The sequence below is a fragment of the Aethalodelphis obliquidens genome, unplaced genomic scaffold, assembly GCF_003676395.1.
Source record: "Aethalodelphis obliquidens isolate GAN/ISIS:26980383/991018 unplaced genomic scaffold, ASM367639v1 scaffold47, whole genome shotgun sequence".
Taxonomy (NCBI): Eukaryota; Metazoa; Chordata; class Mammalia; order Artiodactyla; family Delphinidae; genus Aethalodelphis; species Aethalodelphis obliquidens.
Genome location: NW_020837991.1, coordinates 851,310 through 873,373, shown reverse-complemented (window position 1 = coordinate 873,373; position 22,064 = coordinate 851,310). Strand labels below are relative to the sequence as shown.

The 22,064-nt window shown below is 40.9% G+C and overlaps 1 protein-coding gene across 5 annotated transcripts in view; it reads right to left on the bottom strand.

Annotated features, from left to right (window-relative positions):
* The window catches only part of OCA2 (OCA2 melanosomal transmembrane protein), a 257,199-nt gene that overhangs the window by 43,063 nt on the left and 192,072 nt on the right, over positions 1-22,064 (bottom strand). For all 5 annotated transcript variants that reach the window (XM_027082471.1, XM_027082468.1, XM_027082473.1 and 2 more), the window contains 2 exons: positions 13,592-13,651; positions 12,849-12,953 (listed from right to left, as the gene is read on the bottom strand). In XM_027082471.1, the coding sequence (XP_026938272.1) occupies positions 12,849-12,953; positions 13,592-13,651 (165 nt within the window). The remainder of the gene's footprint in view (positions 1-12,848; positions 12,954-13,591; positions 13,652-22,064) is intronic.

The following is a 22,064-nucleotide window of genomic DNA, read 5'->3' as shown; positions in this document are numbered from 1 at the left end:
AAGTACTGAAATTGAAACTATGATTTAAAAACTCTCAACAAACAAACGTCCAAGGCCAGTTTGCTTCACAGGTGAATTCTAACAAACATTTAAACACCTATCCTTCTGAAACTATTCTAAAATACTGCAGAGGAAGGAACACTCCAAACTCATTCTATGAGGCCACCATCACCCTGATACCAAAACTAGACAAAGATACCACAAAAAAAGAAAGTTACAGGCCAATATCACAGATGAATATAGATGCAAAAATCCTCAACAAAATACTGGCAAACCAAATCGGACAATGCATTAAAAGGATCATACACCATGATCAAGTGGGACTTATCCCAGGGATGCAAGGATTTTTCAATATCTGCAAGTCAATCAGTGTGATACACTGCATTAAGAAATTGAAGAATAAAACCCATATGATCATCTCATTGGTGCAAAAAAAGGTTTTGACAAATTCAACACCCATTTATGATTTAAAACTCTCCAGAAACTGGGCATAAAGGGAACCTAGCTCAACAGAATAAAGGCCATATACAACAAACCCACAACTAATGTCATGCTCAGTGGTGAAAAACTGAAAGCATTTTCCCTAAGATCAGCAACAAGACAAGAATGTCTTCTCTCAACACTTTTATTCAACATAGTTTTGGAAGTCCTAGCCATGGCAGTCAGAGAAGAAAAGGAAATAAAAGGAATCCAAATTGGAAAAGAAGTTAAACTGTCACTTTTTGCAGATGACATGATACTATACTTAGAAAATCATAAAGATGCTACCAGAAAACCACTAGAACTCATCAATGAATTCAGTAAAGTTTCAGGATATAAAATTAATGCACAGAAATCTCTTGCATTTCTATACACTCACAATGAAAGATCAGGAAAAGAAAATAAGGAAACAGTCCCATTTACCATTGCATCAAAAAGAATAAAATACCTAGGAATAAACCTACCTAAGGAGGCAAAAGACCTGTGCTCCAAAAACTATAAGACACTGATGAAAGAAATCGAAGATGACACAAACAGATGGAAATAGATACCATGTTCTTAACTGGAAGAATCAATATTGTCAAAATGGCTATACTACCCAAGGCAATCTACAGATTCAATGCAATCCCTATCAAATTACCAATGGAATTTTTTGCACATCTAGAACAAAAAAAATCTTAAAATTTGTATGGAGACACAAAAGACCCCGAATATCCAAAGTAGTCCTGAGAAAAAAAAATGGAGCTGGAGGAATCAGACCCCCTGACTTCAGACTATACTACAAAGCTACAGTCATCAAAACAGTATGGTACTGGCATAAGAACAGAAATATAGATCAATGGAACAGGATAGAAAGCCCAGAAATAAACCCATGCACCTATGGTTAATTAATCTATGACACAGGAGGCAAGAATATACAATGGAGAAAAGACAGTCTCTTCCATAAGTGGTGCTGGGAAAACTGTATACCTACACGTGAAAGAATGAAATTAGAAGATTCTCTAACACCATACAGAAAAATAAACTCAAAATGGATTAAAGACCTAAAATGTAAGATCAGATACTATAAAACTCTTAGGGGAAATCACAGGCAGAACACTCTGACATACACTGCAGCAATATCCTTTTGCATCCACCACCTAGAGTAATGAAAATAAAAACAAAATAAATAATGGGACCTAATTAAACTTAAAAGCTTTTGCACAGCAAAGGAAACCACTGACAAACCAAAAAGACAAACAACAGAATGAGAGAAAATATTTAGAAATGATGCGACTTACAAAGGATTAATCTCCAATATATACAAACAGCTCATGAGCTCAATATCAAAAAAACAAGCAACCCAATCCAAAAATGGGCAGAAGTAAATAGACATTTCTCCAAAGAAGACATACAGATCACCAAAAAGCACATGAAAAGAAGCTCAATATTACTTATTATTAGAGAAATTCAAATTAAAACTACAATGAGGCCACCTCACAGCAGTCAGAATGGCGGTCATCAGAATGTCTACAAACAATAAATGCTGGAAAGGGTTTGGGGAAAAGGGAACCCTTTTACACTGTTGTTGGGAATGTAAATTGGTAAAATCACTATGGAGAACAGTATGGACGTTCCTTAAAAAACTAAAAATAGAATTACCATATGATCCACCAATCCCACTTCTGTGCATATACCTGGAGAAAACCATAATTTGAAAAGATATATGCACCCCCAATGTTCTTTGCAGCACTATTTACAACATCCAAGACATGGAAGTAACTCAAATGTCCATTGACAGATGAATGGATAAAGAAGTTGTGGTGTGTGTGTGTGTGTGTGTGTGTGTGTGTGTGTGTGTATAATGGAATATTACTCAGCCATTAAAAAGAATGTAATAATTCCATTTGCAGCAACATGGATGGACCTAGAGATTATCATACTACTAAGCCAAGTAAAGCAGACAGAGAAAGACAAATATCATATGACACCACTTAAATGTGGAATCTTAAAAAAATGATATAAATGAGCTTATTTATTAAACAGAAACAGAGTCACAGACTTCAAAAACAAGCTTATGGTTACCACAGAGGGAAGATTGGTGGCAAGGACAAATTATGAGGTTGGGATCAACATATACACAGTACTATATATAAAATAGATAATCAACAAGGACCTACTGTATAACACAGGAACTCTACTCAATACTCAGTAATAACCTATAGGGGAAGAGAATCTGGAAAATAATAGATATATGCTACGTACCTGAAACTAACCCAACATTGTAAATCAACTATACTCCAATACAAAACTTTTTTAAAAAGGAAGCAGGAAGAGGCAGTGGTTCTGGGAGTTGGAGAGAGTGCTTTGGGGCACAGGGTGCCACCCAGGCAACCCTTCAAGGGCAGGCACAGGACTTCTAGATTGATGGCTATCCTGGGACCATAATGAGTAATACCAGACAGTGAGCCCTAAGAGTAGAGGCTCCTCTGGAAAAGAAAATGTAAAGAGCAGAAGCCAGAAGGGTCTGTTTTGAATTTTTAATTTATTGACAACATTTAGAGTTGAAATTTTTAATAGAAAAGGGTGCTATCCACCTTTCATTGAAAAATCAGAGAAGTTCACAGGCTATATCCACTTGCCTGCAGAGAAAAGATGTAGTAGCCTTTTACAAGCAAAGACAGATATTAACCTCCCACTGCAGCCACCACACCTGCTCCCCTGCACCTACCACATCTGTCCTTTCTGCACCCACCCCACCTGCTCCCCTGCACCCATCACACCTGTCCTCCCTGCACCTGCCATATATATCCTGTCTGCACCTACCACATCTGCCCTCTCTGTACCCACCACACCTGTCCTTTCTGCACATACCACCACTGGTGTCATTGTGCACTTGTCTCTGTCTTGCTCTCTTACTGGTTGCCATTCTGTTGTTGATATCTGCTGGCTGTCTCCAGGTCAGACATATAAGTTTGGGCACTGAGTCTATATGTAGAATTGCCCCATCCATTTCTGATAAATGAGTAAGCACTTGGGTATCTGAGGAATACTCCACTCCTGGTCTGATACCTTTGCGTAGGATTTCATAAGTGCCTCAGACAAGCACTAGGGACAGCTTTCATCTTCATAGGACAAGGGAGTGGAGAGGGTAAGACTGCAGTAATGCATTGGCAGGCTTATTTATAGTGGATCAGTGCACCTCCCATGTACATGTGCAGACAACCACCTGGCATCTTTTCCAAATGCAGGTTCTGGCTTGGCATGTATGGGTGGCCAAGGCCTCATTTCCATAACCTCCAGGGCTGCTGATGCCCAGACCCCACTTGAGGATGAAGGGCCATGCATTGTCAATACAATGTATTCCTTTCCTTCCTTCTGGAATGCCTGTCATTACCATGCTAGTTTTACTGGTCTCATCGAAATCTTACCTTTTTTCATGTTTCTATTTCTTTGTACTTTTGCTCTGTACTTTTTAGATACCTCTCTCACTGGCTTCAAACTTACTAACTCAGGCCTAACAGTGACTTTTTTCTTCTTCAATTCATTATTCAATATTTTTAGCTTAAAAGTTATGGGTTTTAGTTCCAGAAGCTATTTTTTTTGTTTAGTGCTTAAATCTCTGAGTATTCTTATAATTTATTGTTTGTTGTACTATGTCTATGGGACGTGCTGTGATCAGTTTTCTCTCATCTTGTTGGAACCCCAAACGTGACACTTGTTTTTGTGGGGTGCCGTGGAGCTAGGATCCGGAGGTGTAGTGGACAGGACTTGGGAACGGAAGGTGAACAACTCTCAGCCTGGGCACTGCAGGGCCCGCAAGGCCACCCTCCCCCACCAGAGAAGCTGGGCACAGACCCCAAGTGGGCAAAACTGCAACTAACACAGCTTGCCAAGACCACAGTGAACAAGCTGCTGGAGTCCTGCCAATTAATTGTTCTGCTGTCACTTCTCCTTCTCTGATTCTGACCTTCCTAGTTTGCACAATGGTGGAGCTGGAATTCAAGCCCAGACCCACCTCCTCCAGACCTGAGCTGTTAATTCCTACATATGCTCATGTTATTAAACCTAGTTGCAATTCACTGGACCAGATTCAACCCTCTACATTATTTTGTTCCTGGATATTTTAGGAAAGGATGAGTTAAAGCAGAAATGAGATTACATAAAAGCTAAAGTGAATGTGAAATACTTCTTGCTTTTACTACCCTAAAGGGTGCTTTTGATTGTCAGGGGTTACAGCAGTCTGCCCTCTGCCCTAACACTTCCTGTGGGGCAGGTGATGGGGAGGAGACTACAAAGAAACCCAGAGAAAAAGGATGCATGAGAACAAACCAGCCATGAAAATGATTTCCACATAGAGGCTGAATGATAATTCAGATAATGATGAAGAAGTCAGTTAGAGAAAACCCACAAAATTATGCATAAATTACCATTCTTTGAATTGAACATCCTGGACAGGAATAATCATATTTTAAATTGAATATTGTCTGAGAATTCTTCCTGTTCAAGCAAATGAGGCTGAAAAGATAGGTTTACATTGAGAAAGACTGTCAGGGAATTTTCAGTCATTAGCAGTGTATTTTAGTTTTCCAGTACAGTCTCTAGGGTGGTGTACTGGGAAGCCTAAAATAGCTGCCCACAAAAGCAGATCTAAGGTCACATGTAGCTTCCACAGCTCCCTGTCAACTGCAGATGGGAGAAGAGGAAAGAAGGAGAGGTGGGCAGACGTCAGAGGGATTTCCTTATATGGAAATATTTGTTAAAATATTGGAATATTTCCATACCAATTGATGAAGAGCCACTATCCACCATACCAGTTACTCCCTCTGCCTCTGCTCCAAATAAGTATGGAATTAACACTGGCACATGGGGCGAGAGGGGAGAGGAGGCTTCAAGCTTCCTGCTTCAAAGTCTCCCTCTCTGTTCTGCCTCCACAGATGGAATATTCATTGATGGAATATAAATATTAAATTGATTTAATAGTGTGTTTAGTAGTGTCACCATTTAAGGTAAGCAAAGCTCAAAATGAAGGGGAGGACCCAGGCAGGGGGATTAGGAAAATTTAAAAGAGCAAATCTAATTTCAAAAAAGCCATGGGGTGCTCTCCCATAATCTGCCCATGTTCATGTTGGAATTTTCACTGAAGCCCTGTCCAGATGACTTGGATAGATAAACTCATCCATTCTAGTTCTTTCCACTCTGGACATTATAAGATAAGCAAAAGTTCAAGAAAATGATCCTGCCAGTTATAAACAAAGTCTCTAGTATTTCCTGAATTTTTTGGTGTTCTTCTCTGATCACTGGAAGAGAAATATCATGAACAAATGTGAAAAGCTTCCTACCTGCTATTCTCAGCTCACAGTTGACAATGTGAATACCAGAGGAACACCCCCAAACTAAAGGCACACTCTGGAGAGAAGACACCACCCAAGAAGACATGACCTTTTGTCTCTCTAACTCACTTCCTTAGAATAATGTTCATAATTTTTTAACAGAAAGAACTTTCTGAGTAGGTGCTTCACAACCTTTTCAGGCACAGCCTAAGTCTCCCACTTAGGAATTGGCCAACACTTCTACTCATTGGAAATGGTGACAGCAACTGGCAGTTTTCTAACCTTTTTTTTTTTTTTTTTTGCGGTACGTGGGCCTCTCACTGTTGTGGCCTCTCCCATTGCGGAGCACAGGCTCCAGATGCGCAGGCTCAGCGGCCATGGCTCACGGGCCCAGCCGCTCTGTGGCATGTGGGATCTTCCCAGACTGGGGCAAGAACCCGCGTCCCCTGCATCGGCAGGCGGACTCTCAACCACTGTGCCACCAGGGAAGCCCTTTCTAACCTTTTTAAATAAGGTTTCAACGCTGTTAAATCTCATGAATTTTTTCCCTGTTGACCTGGAGAATGACACTGGCCAGAGCTGTGTTCTTACAGCAGAATGAGGTTGAGCTCAAACACAGGCAGCTCTGCAAGCCTGGCAGCAGGGACCCCAGTCACTGTTCCTGTGTTTTCTCTTCATGTCTGATGGCCACGGGCAGGCAAACCTATCTCTACCCTTGGATTGACCTGACAGTATTTCTACAGGACATTCTTGGGTCTCCTTGTTTAGTCCCCCAGGAAAATAGGAAAACTGAGAATATGGGAATCTCACCAAAGTAAAAATACACAGAGCAGACAAACCCTGAGCAGCTCTCCCCAGGAGTGTACAGTGAGGAGCAGGTACTCTAAGGGACATTTGGTTGGAGCTGGCCTCAGAAACAGTACAAGAAACTAGACCTCATAGAGTAGAAGGGGCACTACCTTTCTAGAAATGCCCGAGCTCTGTAGGTCCATGCAAGCCAGGCCAGACCACAAAGATTCTGGAATGCAAAGGATGAGGCCAGAGGTGCAGAGGGACACAAATGACTGCTGAGATCTCAGAAAAGAACCATAGTCCCCCTTCCTTCCACACACTCCAAGTTTAGAGGGCTTCTCAGGCGTGCAGAGTGAAGATGCTCCTGGTTGGGAGAAGGGTTGTGAAATGTGCAGGAGTTATCCTATTTAGGCAGGAAACCTAAATCACTTCCCCAGGACCCATTCATGTCATTGCATCTGTCAGAGGCCAGAAGCAGGGAAGATATCTATATACATATGGATTTTTTATGAGGACAATTGCAGGGTTGAAATTGAGGAAGCCCCATATCCACAGGGCAGGCAGCAAGGAAGGAAAGATTATGAGCACCTGCTGCCCACAGGCTGGTGGTCAGGAAGGAAGGTCCAAGGGAAACAGAACATCTGAAACTGAGCAGAACCCTGTGGGGCTCCTGGGGACAAAAGCCTTTCTGTGTCCCCTTCCCTGAGTTCCAAAGGTCAGGTTCAAACAGTTGCTAATCAGGGAAAGGAGGGGATGCAGTGATAAGGGAGGAGCAGTCAAGAAACAATAGTGCAGCCTTGGGGCAGGGTCCTGGTTCCCCCTCAAGGGATACACATGCAATATCTTTGAGCTCTTCTGCCAAACTGAAACCCCCACCAAATGGAAGATGTTAACTTCTTGGTGAAGCACTCTTCATTCCAGAGAAGGTCACAATTCACCCATCATTACCTGATGCCAGATGATCTCTGGAATGAAGGAATGTGGGCCCTCCACGCATCCTGATCCTTATCAGCAACCCCACCCTGGACTATAAAACTCCTCACAAACCACCCTTCCCCCCAGGTTGGACACACAGTTTTGAGGGCATTAGCCTGCTGTGGCCCCCTTTGCCTGGCAAGTCAATAAAGCTTTTCTTTTCCACTTCACCCAAAACTCTGTCTCTAGATTTAATTTGGTGTTGGAATATGGAGGCCAGATTTGGCTTCACATCTGCCAACTTTGGCAGTGTCTCCAATGTTAAGGCATTCATAATATCCATCTATTCCCAGGGTCTTCTCAGGGCACACCAGAGATTCCCAGTGCTGATGCATTTGACCAGCATCTGGTGTCTCCAGCCAGCAGTGATAGTAGCTGCCACAGGGAAGAATACAGAGAAGGGACAGCCTACCATTGGGGGAACATAGAGGGCTCTATGTTGGTGAGACCAGCTCTCAGGAAAAGGGAGGAGAGAGTTGAGGGGAATGGCTGTTACCAGCAGCAAAGAATATTGTAGGCAAAGGCACAAGAAAGATGCCCAGTATCATGCTAAGGAAAGTGGCACCAGCCCAACTGGAGAGGAGGGTATGTCTCAGATGGTAGGGAGGTCTGGTAGAGAGATGGTGCAGCAATATTTTCTATGACTCTCAGAAACACAGCGAGCACTGAGGTGCCCAATTCCCTCAGTGAGAGTAACAGAATGTTGCTGGAGGATGATAAGCCAAGGGTGATGTGAAGGAAGAGTTACTTTGGAAAAATTAATCTACTGTGGTTTACTTACCTCTTTATTCATACAAACACTTGTTAACTATCTTCTTTGTGCCAGGCACAATGCTAGTAAATAAGGGAATGCAGCTGCAGACGTGTCTTGACAATCAGTTTAATGACTACCTTACAGGAGTTATGTGTAAAGTGTTATAGGACCCCAGAGGACAATCAAGGCCTTGCACGGGAAGTACAGAAAGCATTGCAGAGAAGGCATTTAAGTAAGTATTGAAGCAGGCTCTGAGGAACTCCTATATTTGAGGAACTCTGTTTCATGAGCTCTGGCTCCCCAGTGCAGAAGCTGGAAACTCACTTTCCCCATCCCCTTTGTAGCTAGAACAGGCATGTGACATGGGCTCCTCCAAATCAGACACTTCTACTTGAGAATCAGGCTTGGAGAATTTGGAGAAATGTGACAATGTGTGCTCAAGGTAGAGTGACAAAGGCCCAGGTACTCAGCATCCAACATTGGGAGAGGGAACCCAGGCAAAGCAGCAGAAGTTGGGGGCTTCATGGGGCAAACCCCACCCAGGGTGTCCTTCAGAAAATCCATGAACTGTACACTATTCTTAGATAAACTCCTAATCCTCTTAAACTAACTAAAGTAGGTTCTGTTTGTCGACTGAAAAAAATTACACAACCTAAAAGTTGAGAGTTATGTTTTATTTGGTGGATATTCTTAGGAATTCAAGCCCAGGAGGCAGTATCTCAAATAACCCTGAGAAAACTGCTCCAAAGAGGCGGGGGTGGGTGTGGGGGGACCAGGATATATAGGAATTTTACAACAAAGGGCAGGTAGTCTGAATGTCTAAAAATTATTGCTAATGAAAGAAAACAGATATCTCAAGTTAAGGAATTTAGCGCTTTTCCATGTATGGGAAGGTGCAAGAGTCTGGGCTCATTGAAATCATTCCTTTGATAAGCACCTCAGGCATTTGGGGCTGGTATCCTGTGTTTTCACTTCCTGAGTTCCCTCAGGGCTCACCCTTGTGCAGTCTGATGGCTGCTAGATGGCAGGCATTCTTTGTTTCCTTCCTGAATCCCCTCAGGGTTCACTGGCTCACCATTGGAGGTGGCTGAAATTGCTGATGACTGTGGCATCCTTTGTTTACTGATATTTGGCAGGCAATATTTTATTTCTCATGTTGATTGCATCTGTTGTTTGAAATGCAGATACAACTGTGTGCATTACAGATAGAAAGATCCCCACTAAAAGACTTAGGAATAAAATCAGCACCATCCAAGCCAGGTGGAGGATGAGATTTATCAATCAAAGAGAAATCAGAAAATAACAGGGAAACAAGAATCAGAAAAGAAAAAGCATAATAAATGCAAAACCTTAATAAAATAGTAGAAATAAACTCAAGTCTGTCAGTCAACACAATAAATTTAAACATGTTAACCAAAAGGGAAAGAGTAAAGGGACAATGTAGGTAATTAAATAGTTAATCCTATTAGGGGATTGTAAGTAAAGAAAAAGTATGGGAGACTTCTGTAAATTAATGATCACTCAAGAAAGCAGGTTTGCTTAACCACAAAACCAAGCTTAGCAAAAAACCACACAACAGAAACATGAGACATGCCCCAAAACAATAAAACAATGGTGGCATGAGACCCACATCCTGCCCAGTGAGCTCAGTAAGTTAAGAATTCTTAGGACATTCTCCATTGCACACTATAAACAAAAATATAAGGAAAAGGTGACATTATACTAAAACCTGAGATGATTTACAATTTTTAACATATGTTACTGCCTTTTTGCTCATTTCCATTGCACCATGACAGTCCTGGCCTGAACATGTAGGGACAAGAAAACTCCCCTGCCCAACCTGGAGGAAGAGCTGTTGATGGAAGTTTGATGTCTACTCAAGAATGAGGAAGAAGACGGTCTTGTCCCCCTTCCCACTTTTCCTTTAATTATAAAACTGGAGCCCACTAAGTTCTTGGGTGCAGCACCCTCTTGTAAGCCTCACAAGCATCCTATTATAATAAATCACTTCTCATCTATCACTTTGTCTCTCACTGAATTCTTTCTGTGCTTTCTGAGCTCCTCAGAGCTCCCTGAAATGCCACCTAGCAGTTTCAAAACTATTCTCTTAACAGAGATGATCTGCTTGGAATTTTAAAAATCCATTTGCATGTTGTTTTAAAAAATACAACTAAAAAGGGATTTAAAAAACAATTTAAAAAAAGGTTGAAAATAAAGAATTGGAAAAAGATAAACCAGGCAGAAGCTCAGAGCAGAGATGAAGAGAGACCTTACACAGTGTGAAAGAAACCACCATCCTGAAGAGATACAGATAATGAACCTTTAATGCCTAATCCGACTGCATAGTACTCATAAAAATGTATTGAATTGTCTGTTGAAATAGATAAACCAGTAAAGTGATTTGCTCAATCAGAATTGATTGATTAGAGAAAGAATGAGTGAATCTAAAGAAGCTCTAACAGTACAGTCAACGTGCTTGTACATGTGGGCATGTGCAGAATTCTGCTCTCACATGGGGCAAACTGGCCACATACTAGGTCAAAGGGGTGTCTAAGTATGAAATCCTACAGACCACATCCCCTGAACACCACAAAAATGAGAAAGAAGTGGCAAAAAAGACAGCCAAGTGAAAAGAAGGGAGGAAGGGAGCAAGGGACAGTGGTGCAGACCTAAGTGTCTGCCCAGCTCTCTGTGCTGCATACTTCCCAGGACCCTGCATCTGGACAGCGCCATGTGTCCACTTCCCACCCAAGGACTGTGACAGGTCACTTCTGATGCCACTTCCAGACTAAGGCAGAAACCCAAGTGGCCCTCTTCTGATGCAGCCATAGTGGATATCATGTGCCGACATGGTAAATTCAGGTGGCAGAGATCTGTGGGCTGCAGGAAGCTCCATGCCATGCAGCTGCTGTTTTGGTTTCTCAGGAGTTAGTTTCCATACCACGTTGACTCACACAAACTAAGATCTTTCTTTTAATCCCTTCCACAGTGATATGCCCCAGATTTATGAAGGTAGCTCCCTCAGGAAAGGTAAAGACAGAATGATATTGGGGTTGAGGGAAGGAACAGAGAATGATACATTCCTCTATAATGTTTTATTTCTTAAAAACAAAACAAACAAGAAAACCTGAGGCAGAGGGAATAAAACTTTCCTCATTTTGGGTGGTAAGTGTACTGATATTTGTTATCCTACCCTCTGTGATTCCTTTGACGTATTTTTTAAATTTAAATTTTGAGTAATTATTAATATTTGGGGAAGAAAAATACCAAAATTGTCATATTTTTAGAAAGTAGAGGAATCTAAATTTTCAACAATAGGGACCATTTTGTTTAGTCCAAGAGAGGGTCTGGGTCCTGAAACCTGGAAGCCCCCGAGAAGGTAGAGTGCATCAGCTGTGAGCATGCAGGGCCTCGAGGAAGCACAGAAAGGTTTGCTGATGAAACTCTCTGGGCTTCAGCTACATAGGGTTCAGATGCATGGGGTCTTCTACAGAATCTATTTCAACTAAGAAAGGGATTCACACGCAAGCTGACCTGGCGTCTCAGAAGCCCAGGGCTCTGCCGCTTTAGCCTGCCTGAGAGGTGCTGCTGCCCCTGGCCCTCTGCAGGACCACAGTAATGACAGCACCTGCTGAGCAGTAACAGCACATTCAACAACATCCAGATGACTCTTCTAACTCAGGGCTTCATGAAGAAATAATAATAGCCACAGAATTAACTCAGAATTACCAGACCCAGACCCTGGAAGAACAATAGCTAGGTAACTGGAGCATCAACGCAGCAGACACTGTGATTCCAGGCAATGCATGGTGACATAGAGCCCCAGTCACCCTAAGGTCCTGTGTGAGAGGAGTGACCCTCAAGGTCACAAGAACAAGAGATAAGTCTCCTCTATTGAGAATCCAGCCATGAGGAGTGTTCATGCATGCCCATCACACCTGGGATACCAGGTGCTGTGACAGGACCCGAGGTTCCTGTTCCCACCTTCATGCTGTCATACCAGGCATTCACAATTCTGCCCTAAGTTGAGCAATCAGTGACATCAGAAGACACAGCAGGAACATCCCTGTAAAAGTCCTCTGATATGGACCCCTTAATCTTGACTTGGGTCAAGATCACACAGAGAATTCAAAATCTTATCCAGGCCATAGCACCAGAAGCTACCCCAGCCAGTTAGAATAGCTTCTGCATTTGTCAGGAATAAAGGATGAACACCTTCAACCAGCCTCTGTCTTTGGTGTCTTCCAATTTTCTTTGAAAAAAGAAAGAAAGAAAGACTGTCTTTTCCATGAGAGGTGGCAGCTCCCAGTCAGACTGACCCTGAAACAACCAGCCATCCTGGGATTCACTGCCCACAGCAGCTCTAGGCCTCAGCTCCCAGCTGCTGCCTGGGATCCATCACATCTGTCCCCTTAAACTGTGAGTGCAGTAAAGGGACAGGGCTCATTCTCTGCTTCTTCTGGAAGGAAGGGTGAGTCCAGGTTGTGTGCAGGTGAAACCTGGGCCCTCATCACATGGAGGAGACTGTGACTCACCATGGTAGCAGTGAATGGTATGTTGTCAATCAGGGACGATGCGATGGCTGAGACCCAGACCACCAAGATGATGGCAGCTGCAAGGCGCTGATCTTCTGGGACCATCTGGAAGGAACAGATAAGAGCAGGGCAGTGTACCATAGCTACATAGATCATACGCACTGAGGATCTGATGCTAGGACATGTGAGACTCAGAAGGGACCACAGGGCTCTTGGTCCTTCCTCTTCCACACAAGGAGAGTAAGGGAGACCCAGGTGTGCAAACAGGACCAACTGGGTTTTCCCGACCCCTACCAGGAGCCTGGGCCAGGGTCTACAAGTAACTGAGAGGAGTGACTCCCAATCATGCTCAAGCCAACCAACCCTTGGGGGCTGGGACGGGGTGGGGGGCAGCAGGTCCAGTGTTCCCATTCCTGGTGGGACACCAGGTGACACACTGGTCACACTGACCTCACTTCCCGTGTGGTGACCCTAGGCTGCGACCTCTGTGCATCACTTACTGAGACTGCTGCCTCAATTCTCTCCTTCCCAGAAAGTTTTTAACTAAAGGCTAATAGCAAAACTGCAGGCATCTGTAATTATATATTCTTTGAAAAAGTCTCTTTTCATCTCTTAGCTTCACAAGATAAAATAGGTTCCCTGATATACTTTTTTATATAATTAATGTGACCTATTCTTGCCAATTTAAAAAAAAAATCAATATAATGTGGCTGGAGCACATTATATTGCAGTATTTAATGTACCTTTATTAGCAAAGCAGTCTGTTCTCCAACATACTCTATTAAGTGGAGATGTGCCAATGCCTAGAAGAAATAGAGGTATGATAAGAATCAGTTTAAAACTGAGAATATATCAAATTTTTAAAAACATGTCTTTAAAATGAGAATAAGTGAACATGGCGCTCTCATTTTTTTATAAAAGATCAAACACACAGTCTATAAATAATTTACTATCTTATATGCACAATGAAGATTCATTGAGAAGAGCACAGTAGCAGAGGCAGGAACTTCTCATTAATTTGAGTTAATATCCACGCTAAATTTACATTTGGATGGAAGGCCATTTCTTTATTTTAAGATCGCTGTATAGGAGTACTGTTCACCTGTACATAATGAAATGTCTCTCCGTATAGAATGTCTTGCAAGTAAGTTGCATTTCAAATTCCTTTTTAAAGCTAAGCATCACAGAGTTTTAGAAGAATATAAAGAAAATGCATGGTTTTCATAACTTTCAAAGAAACGTCTATTTAACTGAAGCATGTACTATTTTCATAGTACTAGACAGATTCCGAAAATTGTGTCCAGAGAAAGGTAGGAAAGAAGATTAGATGGAGACATAAGTTCAGGAGCCATTCTGCTCAGTCTTCCCACTTTGTTCCAGCTGAGGAGGAGATCTTCTGCTGTCCATGACAGATCCCAGACAGGAAGCACCGAGAGGGAACCAGACATGGGGGTGACATAGCTACCTAGCACCTCTCAAATGTGGCCTTTTCACTGTAATGTCATCATAATGAATGATTACAAATACTGAAAACATCAGCTTGACTACGTTTAAAATAGAAAGTCAAGATATGAGGAAAATACAAATAGCCAATAGATACTCCTTTATAAAATGACAAATAACTATATAACATCTAATTCTATCAAATCTAAAGTTGTAAATATATAATATACACTCTACACTTCAGCAAACTAAAGTTTATGTATAGCTGAAGATTATATGCATCACTTGTCTCCTCCATCAATTTATATAGCGAAAAGATGATTGTATAATACGATGTAAATCCCTCACAATATGAAACATGATTATCCTTCTGTTGCAGTGACTAGTTGCAAAAAGCTGGTTCAGCAATGATCTGACATCCCTGTTCCACTGAAATTAGACAAATACAATAAATCAATGTCACTACTTTTTTCAAAATGAGGGACTAGGAGGTCTTAAGGTCCCTTCTGCAGCTAAATAAATAGACCCTGGATAAAACACACTTTTAGGGCATTACTGGATTAGCAAGACAATGTAATGTTTTCCAAGGAATCTCCCTTCCCATGAAAATATTTCTTGCAGCTGGCTGGGAGCTGCAGACTTTAATGGCAAGGAAGGATGAAATTGCCTTGAGCTTGATGCCAACCAAGGGCTGAAGGAAGAGCACTGAGGTGTGAGCAGCAGCAAGGTTGTAGGCTGAAACAGGGATTCTCACACTGCACTGACAGCCTCGAAACAGGCTGAAAAAATTATCCCCTGGCATCCAGCAGAGGCAAACAAAAGAAGTTTCTGGAAGAAAGAACCCCAAATGTAGCCTCTCAAGAGTCCCACAGATTAAGATCAAGTAACAAAATTATAATCTAGGATCATCAAGAATGCAAGAAGACAAGTAACATGAACAAGAGCAGAAATAACCAAAACAGATGTGGATATACCACCAACATGCAAGAATGAGAATCCACAGGTACTGGATATAGTAGAGCAATTTTGTTTAAAGAAAATAGAGTTGAAGAGTGTAAGTAACAATTAACGTTTGCCCTTGATGAGTTAAGAATATAAGCTGTCATCTCTAGAGTAAACCACTAAAAGATAATGTAACTGCCAAGAAGTGGGAAATCAAATTTAACATAACCCTTAATCAACTCAGATAAGGGAGAAAAAAAGATTGAAGATAAAAATATACAAGGTCAGGGAGGCCTTCAAGATGGTGGAGAAGTAAGACGTGGAGATCACCTTACTCCCCACAAATACATCTATATGTGGAACAACTCCTACAGAACACCTACTGAACTCTGGCAGAAGACCTCAGACTTCCCAAAAGGCAAGAAACTCCCCATGTACCTGGGTAGGGCAAAAGAGAAAAGAAAAAACAGAAACAAAAGAATATGGATGGGACCCAAACCTCTGGGAGGGAGCTGTGAAGGAGGAAAAGTTTCTACACACTACGAAGCCCCTTCACTGATGGAGATGGGGGCTGGGCGGGCGGGCGCGGCAATTCCGAGCCAGGGAGGAGAGAGCAGCAACAGGGGTGCAGAGGGCAAAGTGGAGAGATTCCTGCACAGAGGATCGTAGCACTCACCAGCTCAAGAGGCTTGGCTGCTCACCCGCTGGCTGGGGCAGGTTGGGGCTGGGAGCTGAGGCTTGGGCTTTGAAGGTCAGATCCCAGGGAAAAGACTGGGGTTGGCTGTGTAAACACAGCCAGAAGGGGGCTAGTGCACCACAGCTAGCTGGGAGGGAGTCCGGGAAAAAATCTGGACCTGCCTAAGAGGCAAGAGACAATTGTTCTCGGGTGCATGAAGAGAGGAGATTCAGAGCACTGCTTATACAACCTCCAGAGACTGGCACAAGCCATGGCTATCAGCACAGACACCACAGACAGGCTGGAACACTAAGGCTGCTGCTGCAGGCACCAAGAAGCATGTGTGCAGGCACAGGTCACTATCCACACATTCCCTGCCCAGAGCCTGTGCAGCATTCCACTGCCAGGGTCCCGTGATACAGGGACAACTTCCCTGGAAGAACACACAGCACGCCTCAGGCTATTGCAATGTCACGCCGGCCTCTACAGCCACGGGCTCGCCGTGCCTTCCATACCCCTCCCTCCCCCCAAGCCTGAATGAGCCAGAGCCACTTAATCAGGTGCTATTTTAACCCCTCCTGTCTGGGCAGGGAACAGACGCCTTCAGATGACCTACATGCAAAGGTGGGGCCAAATCCAAAGCTGAACCCCAGGAGCTGTGCGAACAAAGAAGAGAAAGGGAAATATCTCCCAGCAGCCTCAGGAACAGCAGATTAAATCTCCACAATCAACTCTATGTACCCAGCATCTCTGGAACACCTGAATAGACAACAAGTTATCCCAAAATTGAGGCAGTGGACTTTGGGAGCAACTGTAGACTTGGGGTTTGCTTTCTGCATCTAATTTGTTTCTGTTTTTATGTTTATCTTAGTTTAGTATTTAGAGTTTATTATAATTGGTAGATTTGCTTAATGATTGGGTTGCTCTATTCCTTTTACATACATATATATGTGTATATATATATATATATTTCTCCTTTTTCTTTTTTTGTCAGTGTGTATGTATATGCTTCTTTGTGTGATTTTGTCAGTACAGCTTTGCTTTTGCATTTGTCCTAGGTTTCTGTCTGTCCTTTTTTTTTTTTTTTTTTGTATAGCTTTTAGCACTTGTGATCATTGGTGGATTTGTTTTTTGGTTTGGTTGCTCTCTTCTTTCATTCTTTTTTACTACTTTTTAATTTTTAAAATATTTTAAATTTTAATTAATTAATTTATTTTTTATTCTCCCTTTACTTTTGAGCCTGGTGGCTAACAGGGTTTAGGTGCTCTGGCCAGGTATCAGGCCTGAGCCTCTGAGGTGGGAGAGCCAAGTTCAGGACATTGGTCAACCAGAGACCGCCTGGGCCCATTAAATATCAAATGGCAAAAACTCTACCAGATGTCTCCACCTCAATGTTAAGACCCAGCTCCAGTCAATGACCAGCAAGCTACAGTGCTGGACACCCTATGCCAAACAACTACCAAGACAGGAACACAAACCTACCCATTAGCAGAGACATTGCCTAAAATCATAATATATTTACAGACACCCCAAAAAATACCACCAGACACGGTCCTGGCCACCAGAAAGGCAAGATCTAGCCACATCCACCAGAACACAGGAACCAATCCCTTCCACCAGGAAGCCTACACAATCAACAGAATCAATTTTATGCACTGGGTGCAGACACACAAACAACAGGAACTACAAACCTGCAGCCTGGGAGAAGGAGACCCCAAACACAGTAAGTTAAGCAAAATGAGAAGACAGAGAAATAACATAGCAGATGAAGGAGCAAAGTAAAAACCCACCAGTCCAAACAAATGAAGAGGTAATAGGCAGTTTACCTGAAAAAAAATTTAGAGTAATGACAGTAAATATGATCAAAAATATTGGAAATAGAATGGAGAAAATACAAGAAACGTCAACAAGGACCTAGAAGAACTAAAGAGCAAATTAAAAAAAGGTGAACATCACAAAAAATGAAATTAAAAATTCTCTGGAAGGAATCAATAGCAGAATAACTGAGGCAGAAGAACGGATAAGTGACCTGGAAGATAAAATAGTAGAAATAACCACTGCAGAGCCGAATAAAGAAAAAAGAATGAAAAGAATTGGGGACAGTCTCAGAGACATCTAAGACAGCATTAAATGCACCAACATACGAATTATAGGGTTCTCAGAGAAGAGGAAAAAAAGGGACTGAGAAAATATTTGAAGAGATTATAGTGGAAAACGTCCTTAATATGGGAAAAGAAATAGTCAAGCAAGTCCAGGAAGCACACAGAGTCCCATACAGGATAAATCCAAGGAGAAACACACCAAGAAACATATTAATCAAACTATCAAAAATAAAATACAAAGAAAAAATATTAAAAGCAGCAAGAGAAAAGCAACAAGTAACATAAAAGGGAATCCCCATAAGGTTAACAACTGATCTTTCAGCAGAAATTCTGCAAGAGAGAAGGGAATGGCAGGACATATTTAAACTGATGAAAGGGAAAAACCTACAACCAAGATTACTCTACTCAGCAAGGATCTCATTTAGATTCAATGGAGAAATTAAAACATTTACAGACAAGCAAAAGCTAAGAGACCTCAGCACCACCAAACCAGCTTTACAACAAATGCTAAAGGAACATCTCTAGGCAGGAAACACAAAAGAAGGAAAAGACTTACAATAACAAACCCAAACCAATTAATAAAAAGGTAATAGGAACATACATATTGATAATTATGTTAAATGTAAATGGATTAAATGCTCCAACCAAAAGACATAGACTGGCTGAATGGATACAAAAACAGGACATGTATACATGCTGTCTACAACAGACCCACTTCAAACCTAGGGAAATATACAGCCTGAAAGTGAGGGGATGGAAAAATATATTCCATGCAAATGGAAATCAAAAGAAAGTTGGAGTAGCAATTCTCATATCAGACAAAATAGATTTTAAAATAAAGATTATGATGAGACAAAGAAGGACACTACAAAATGATCGAGGGATCAATCCAAGAAGAAGATACAACAACTGTAAATATTTATGGACCCAACATAGAAGTACTTCAATACATAAGGCAAATGCTAGCAGCCATAAAAGGGGAAATCAACAGTAACAAAATAATAATAAGGGATTTTAACACCCCACTTTCACCAATGGACAGATCATCCAATATGAAAATAAATAAGGAAATGCAAGATTTAAATTATACATTAAATCAAATGGACTTAATAGATATTTATAGGACATTCCATCAAAAAACAACAAAATACAATTTCTTCTCAAGGGTTCATGGAGCATTCTCCAGGATAGATCATATCTTAGGTCACAAATCAAGCCTTGGTGTATATAAGAAAATTGAAATTGTATCCAGTATCTTTTCCAAACACAATACTATGAGACTAGATATCAATTACAGGAAAAAAAAACTGTAAAAAATACAAACAAATGGAGGCTAAAGAATACACTTCTAAATAACCAAGAGAACGGAAGAAATCAATGAGGAAATCAGAAAATACCTAGAAACAAATGCCTTTGAAACCATGATGACCAAAAACCTATGGGATGCAGCAAAAGCAGTTTTAAGAGGGAAGTTTATAACAATACAATCCTACCTGAAGAAACAAGATACATCTCAAAAAACAACCGAACTTTACACCTAAAACAAGTAGAGAAAGAAAAACAAAAACCTCAAAGTTAGCAGAAGAAAAGAAATTATAAACATCAGATCAGAAATACATGAAAAAGAAATGAATGAAATGATAGCAAAGTTCAATAAAACTAAAAACTGGTTCTTGAGAAGATAAACGAAATTGATAAACCATTTGCTAGACTCATCAAGAAAAAAAGGGAGAAGACTCAAATCAATGAACTACAAATGAAAAAGGAGAAGTAATAACTGACACTGCAGAAATACAAAGGATCATGAGAGACTACTACAAGATATATATGCAAATAAAATGGACAACCTGAAAGAAACAGACAAGCTCTTAGAAAAGCACAACCTTCTGAGACTGACCCAGGAAGAAATAGAAAACATAAAGACACCAATCCCAAGCATGGAAATTGAAAGAGTGATTAAAAATCTTCCCATAAAGAAAAGCCCAGAACCAGATGGATTCATAGGCGAATTCTATCAGATATTTAGAGAAGAGCTAACACCCATGCTAGCCAAACTCTTCCAAAATATAGAAAAGGGAGGAACACTGCCAAACACATTCTATGAGGCCACCATCACCCTGATACAAAAATCAGACAAATATGTCAAAACAAAAAGAAAACTACAAGCCAATACCACTGATGAACATAAATGCAAAAATCCTCAACAAAATACTAGCAAACAGAATCCAACAGCATATTAAAAGGATCATACACCATGATCAAGTGGGGTTTATTCCAGGAATGCAAGGATTCTTCAATATATGCAAATCAATCAATGTGATACACCATATTAACAAATTGAAGGAGAAAAACCATACAATCATCTCAATAGATGCAGAGAAGGCTTTTGACAAAATTCAACACCCATTTATGGTAAAAACCCTCCAGAAAATAGGCATACAGGGAACTTTCCTCAACATAATAAAGGACATATATGACAAACCAACAGCCAACATCGTCCAAAATGGTGAAAAACTGAAACCATTTCCACTAAGATCAGGAAAAAGACAAGGTTGCCCACTCTCACCACTCTTATTCAACATAGTTTTGGAAGTTTTAGTCACAGCAATCAGAGAAGAAAAAGAAATAAAAGGAATCCAAATCAGAAAAGAAGAAGTAAAGCTGTCACTGTTTGCAGATGACATGATACTATACATAGAGAATCCTAAAGATGCTACCAGAAAACTACTAGAGCTAATCAATGAATTTGGAAAAGTAGCAGGATACAAAATTAATGCACAGAAATCTCTTGCATTCCTATACACTAATGATGAAAAATCTGAAAGAGAAATTAAGGAAACACTCCCATTTACCATTGCAACAAAAGGAATAAAATACCTAGGAATAAACCTACCTAAGGAGACAAAAGACCTGTATGCAGAAAACTATAAGACACTGATGAAAGAAATTAAAGATGATACAAACAGAAGGAGAGATAAAACAAACAGATGGAGAGATATACCATGTTCTTGAATTGGAAGAATCAACATTGTGAAAATGACTATACTACCTAAAGCAATCTACAGATTCAATGCCATCCCTATCAAACTACCAAGAGCATTTTTCACAGAACTAGAACAGAAAATTTCACAATTTGTATGGAAACACAAAAGACTGCTAATATCAAAAGCAATCTTGAGAAAGAAAAACGGAGCTGGAGGAATCAGGCTTCCTGACTTCAGACTATACTACAAATCTACAGTAATCAAAACAGTATGGTACTGGCACAAAAACAGAAATATAGATCAAGGGAACAGGATAGAAATCTCAGAGATAAACCCACGCACATATGGTCACCTTATTTTTGATAAAGGATGCAGGAATATACAATGGAGAAAAGACAGCCGCTTCAATAAGTGGCACTGGGAAAACTGGTCAGCTACGTGTAAAAGAATGAAATTAGAACACTCCCTAACACCATACACAAAAATAAACTCAAAATGGATTAAAGACCTAAATGTAAGGCCATACACTATAAAATGTCTAGAGGAAAGCATAAGTAGAACACTCTATGACATAAATCACAGAAAGATTCTTTTTGACCCACCTCCTAGAGAAATGGAAATAAAAACAAAAATAAACAAATGGGACCTAATGAAACTTAAAAGCTTTTGCACAGCAAAGGAAAGCATAAACAAAACAACCCAGAGATGGGAGAAAATATTTGCAAATGAAGCAACTGACAAAGGATTAATCTCCAGAATTTACAAGCAGCTCATGCAGTTCAATATCAAAAAAACAATCAACTCAATCCAAAAATGAGCAGAAGACCTAATTAGACATTTCTCCAAAGAAAGTATACAGATTGTCAACAAACACATGAAAGGATGTTCAACATCACTAATCATTAGAGAAATTGAAATCAAAATTACAATGAGGGATCACCTCACACCAGTCAGAATGGCCATCATCAAGAAATCTAGAAACAATAAATGCTGGAGAGGGTGTGAAGAAGAGGGAACCCTCTTACACTGTTGGTGGGAATGTAAATTGATACAGCCACTATGAAGAACA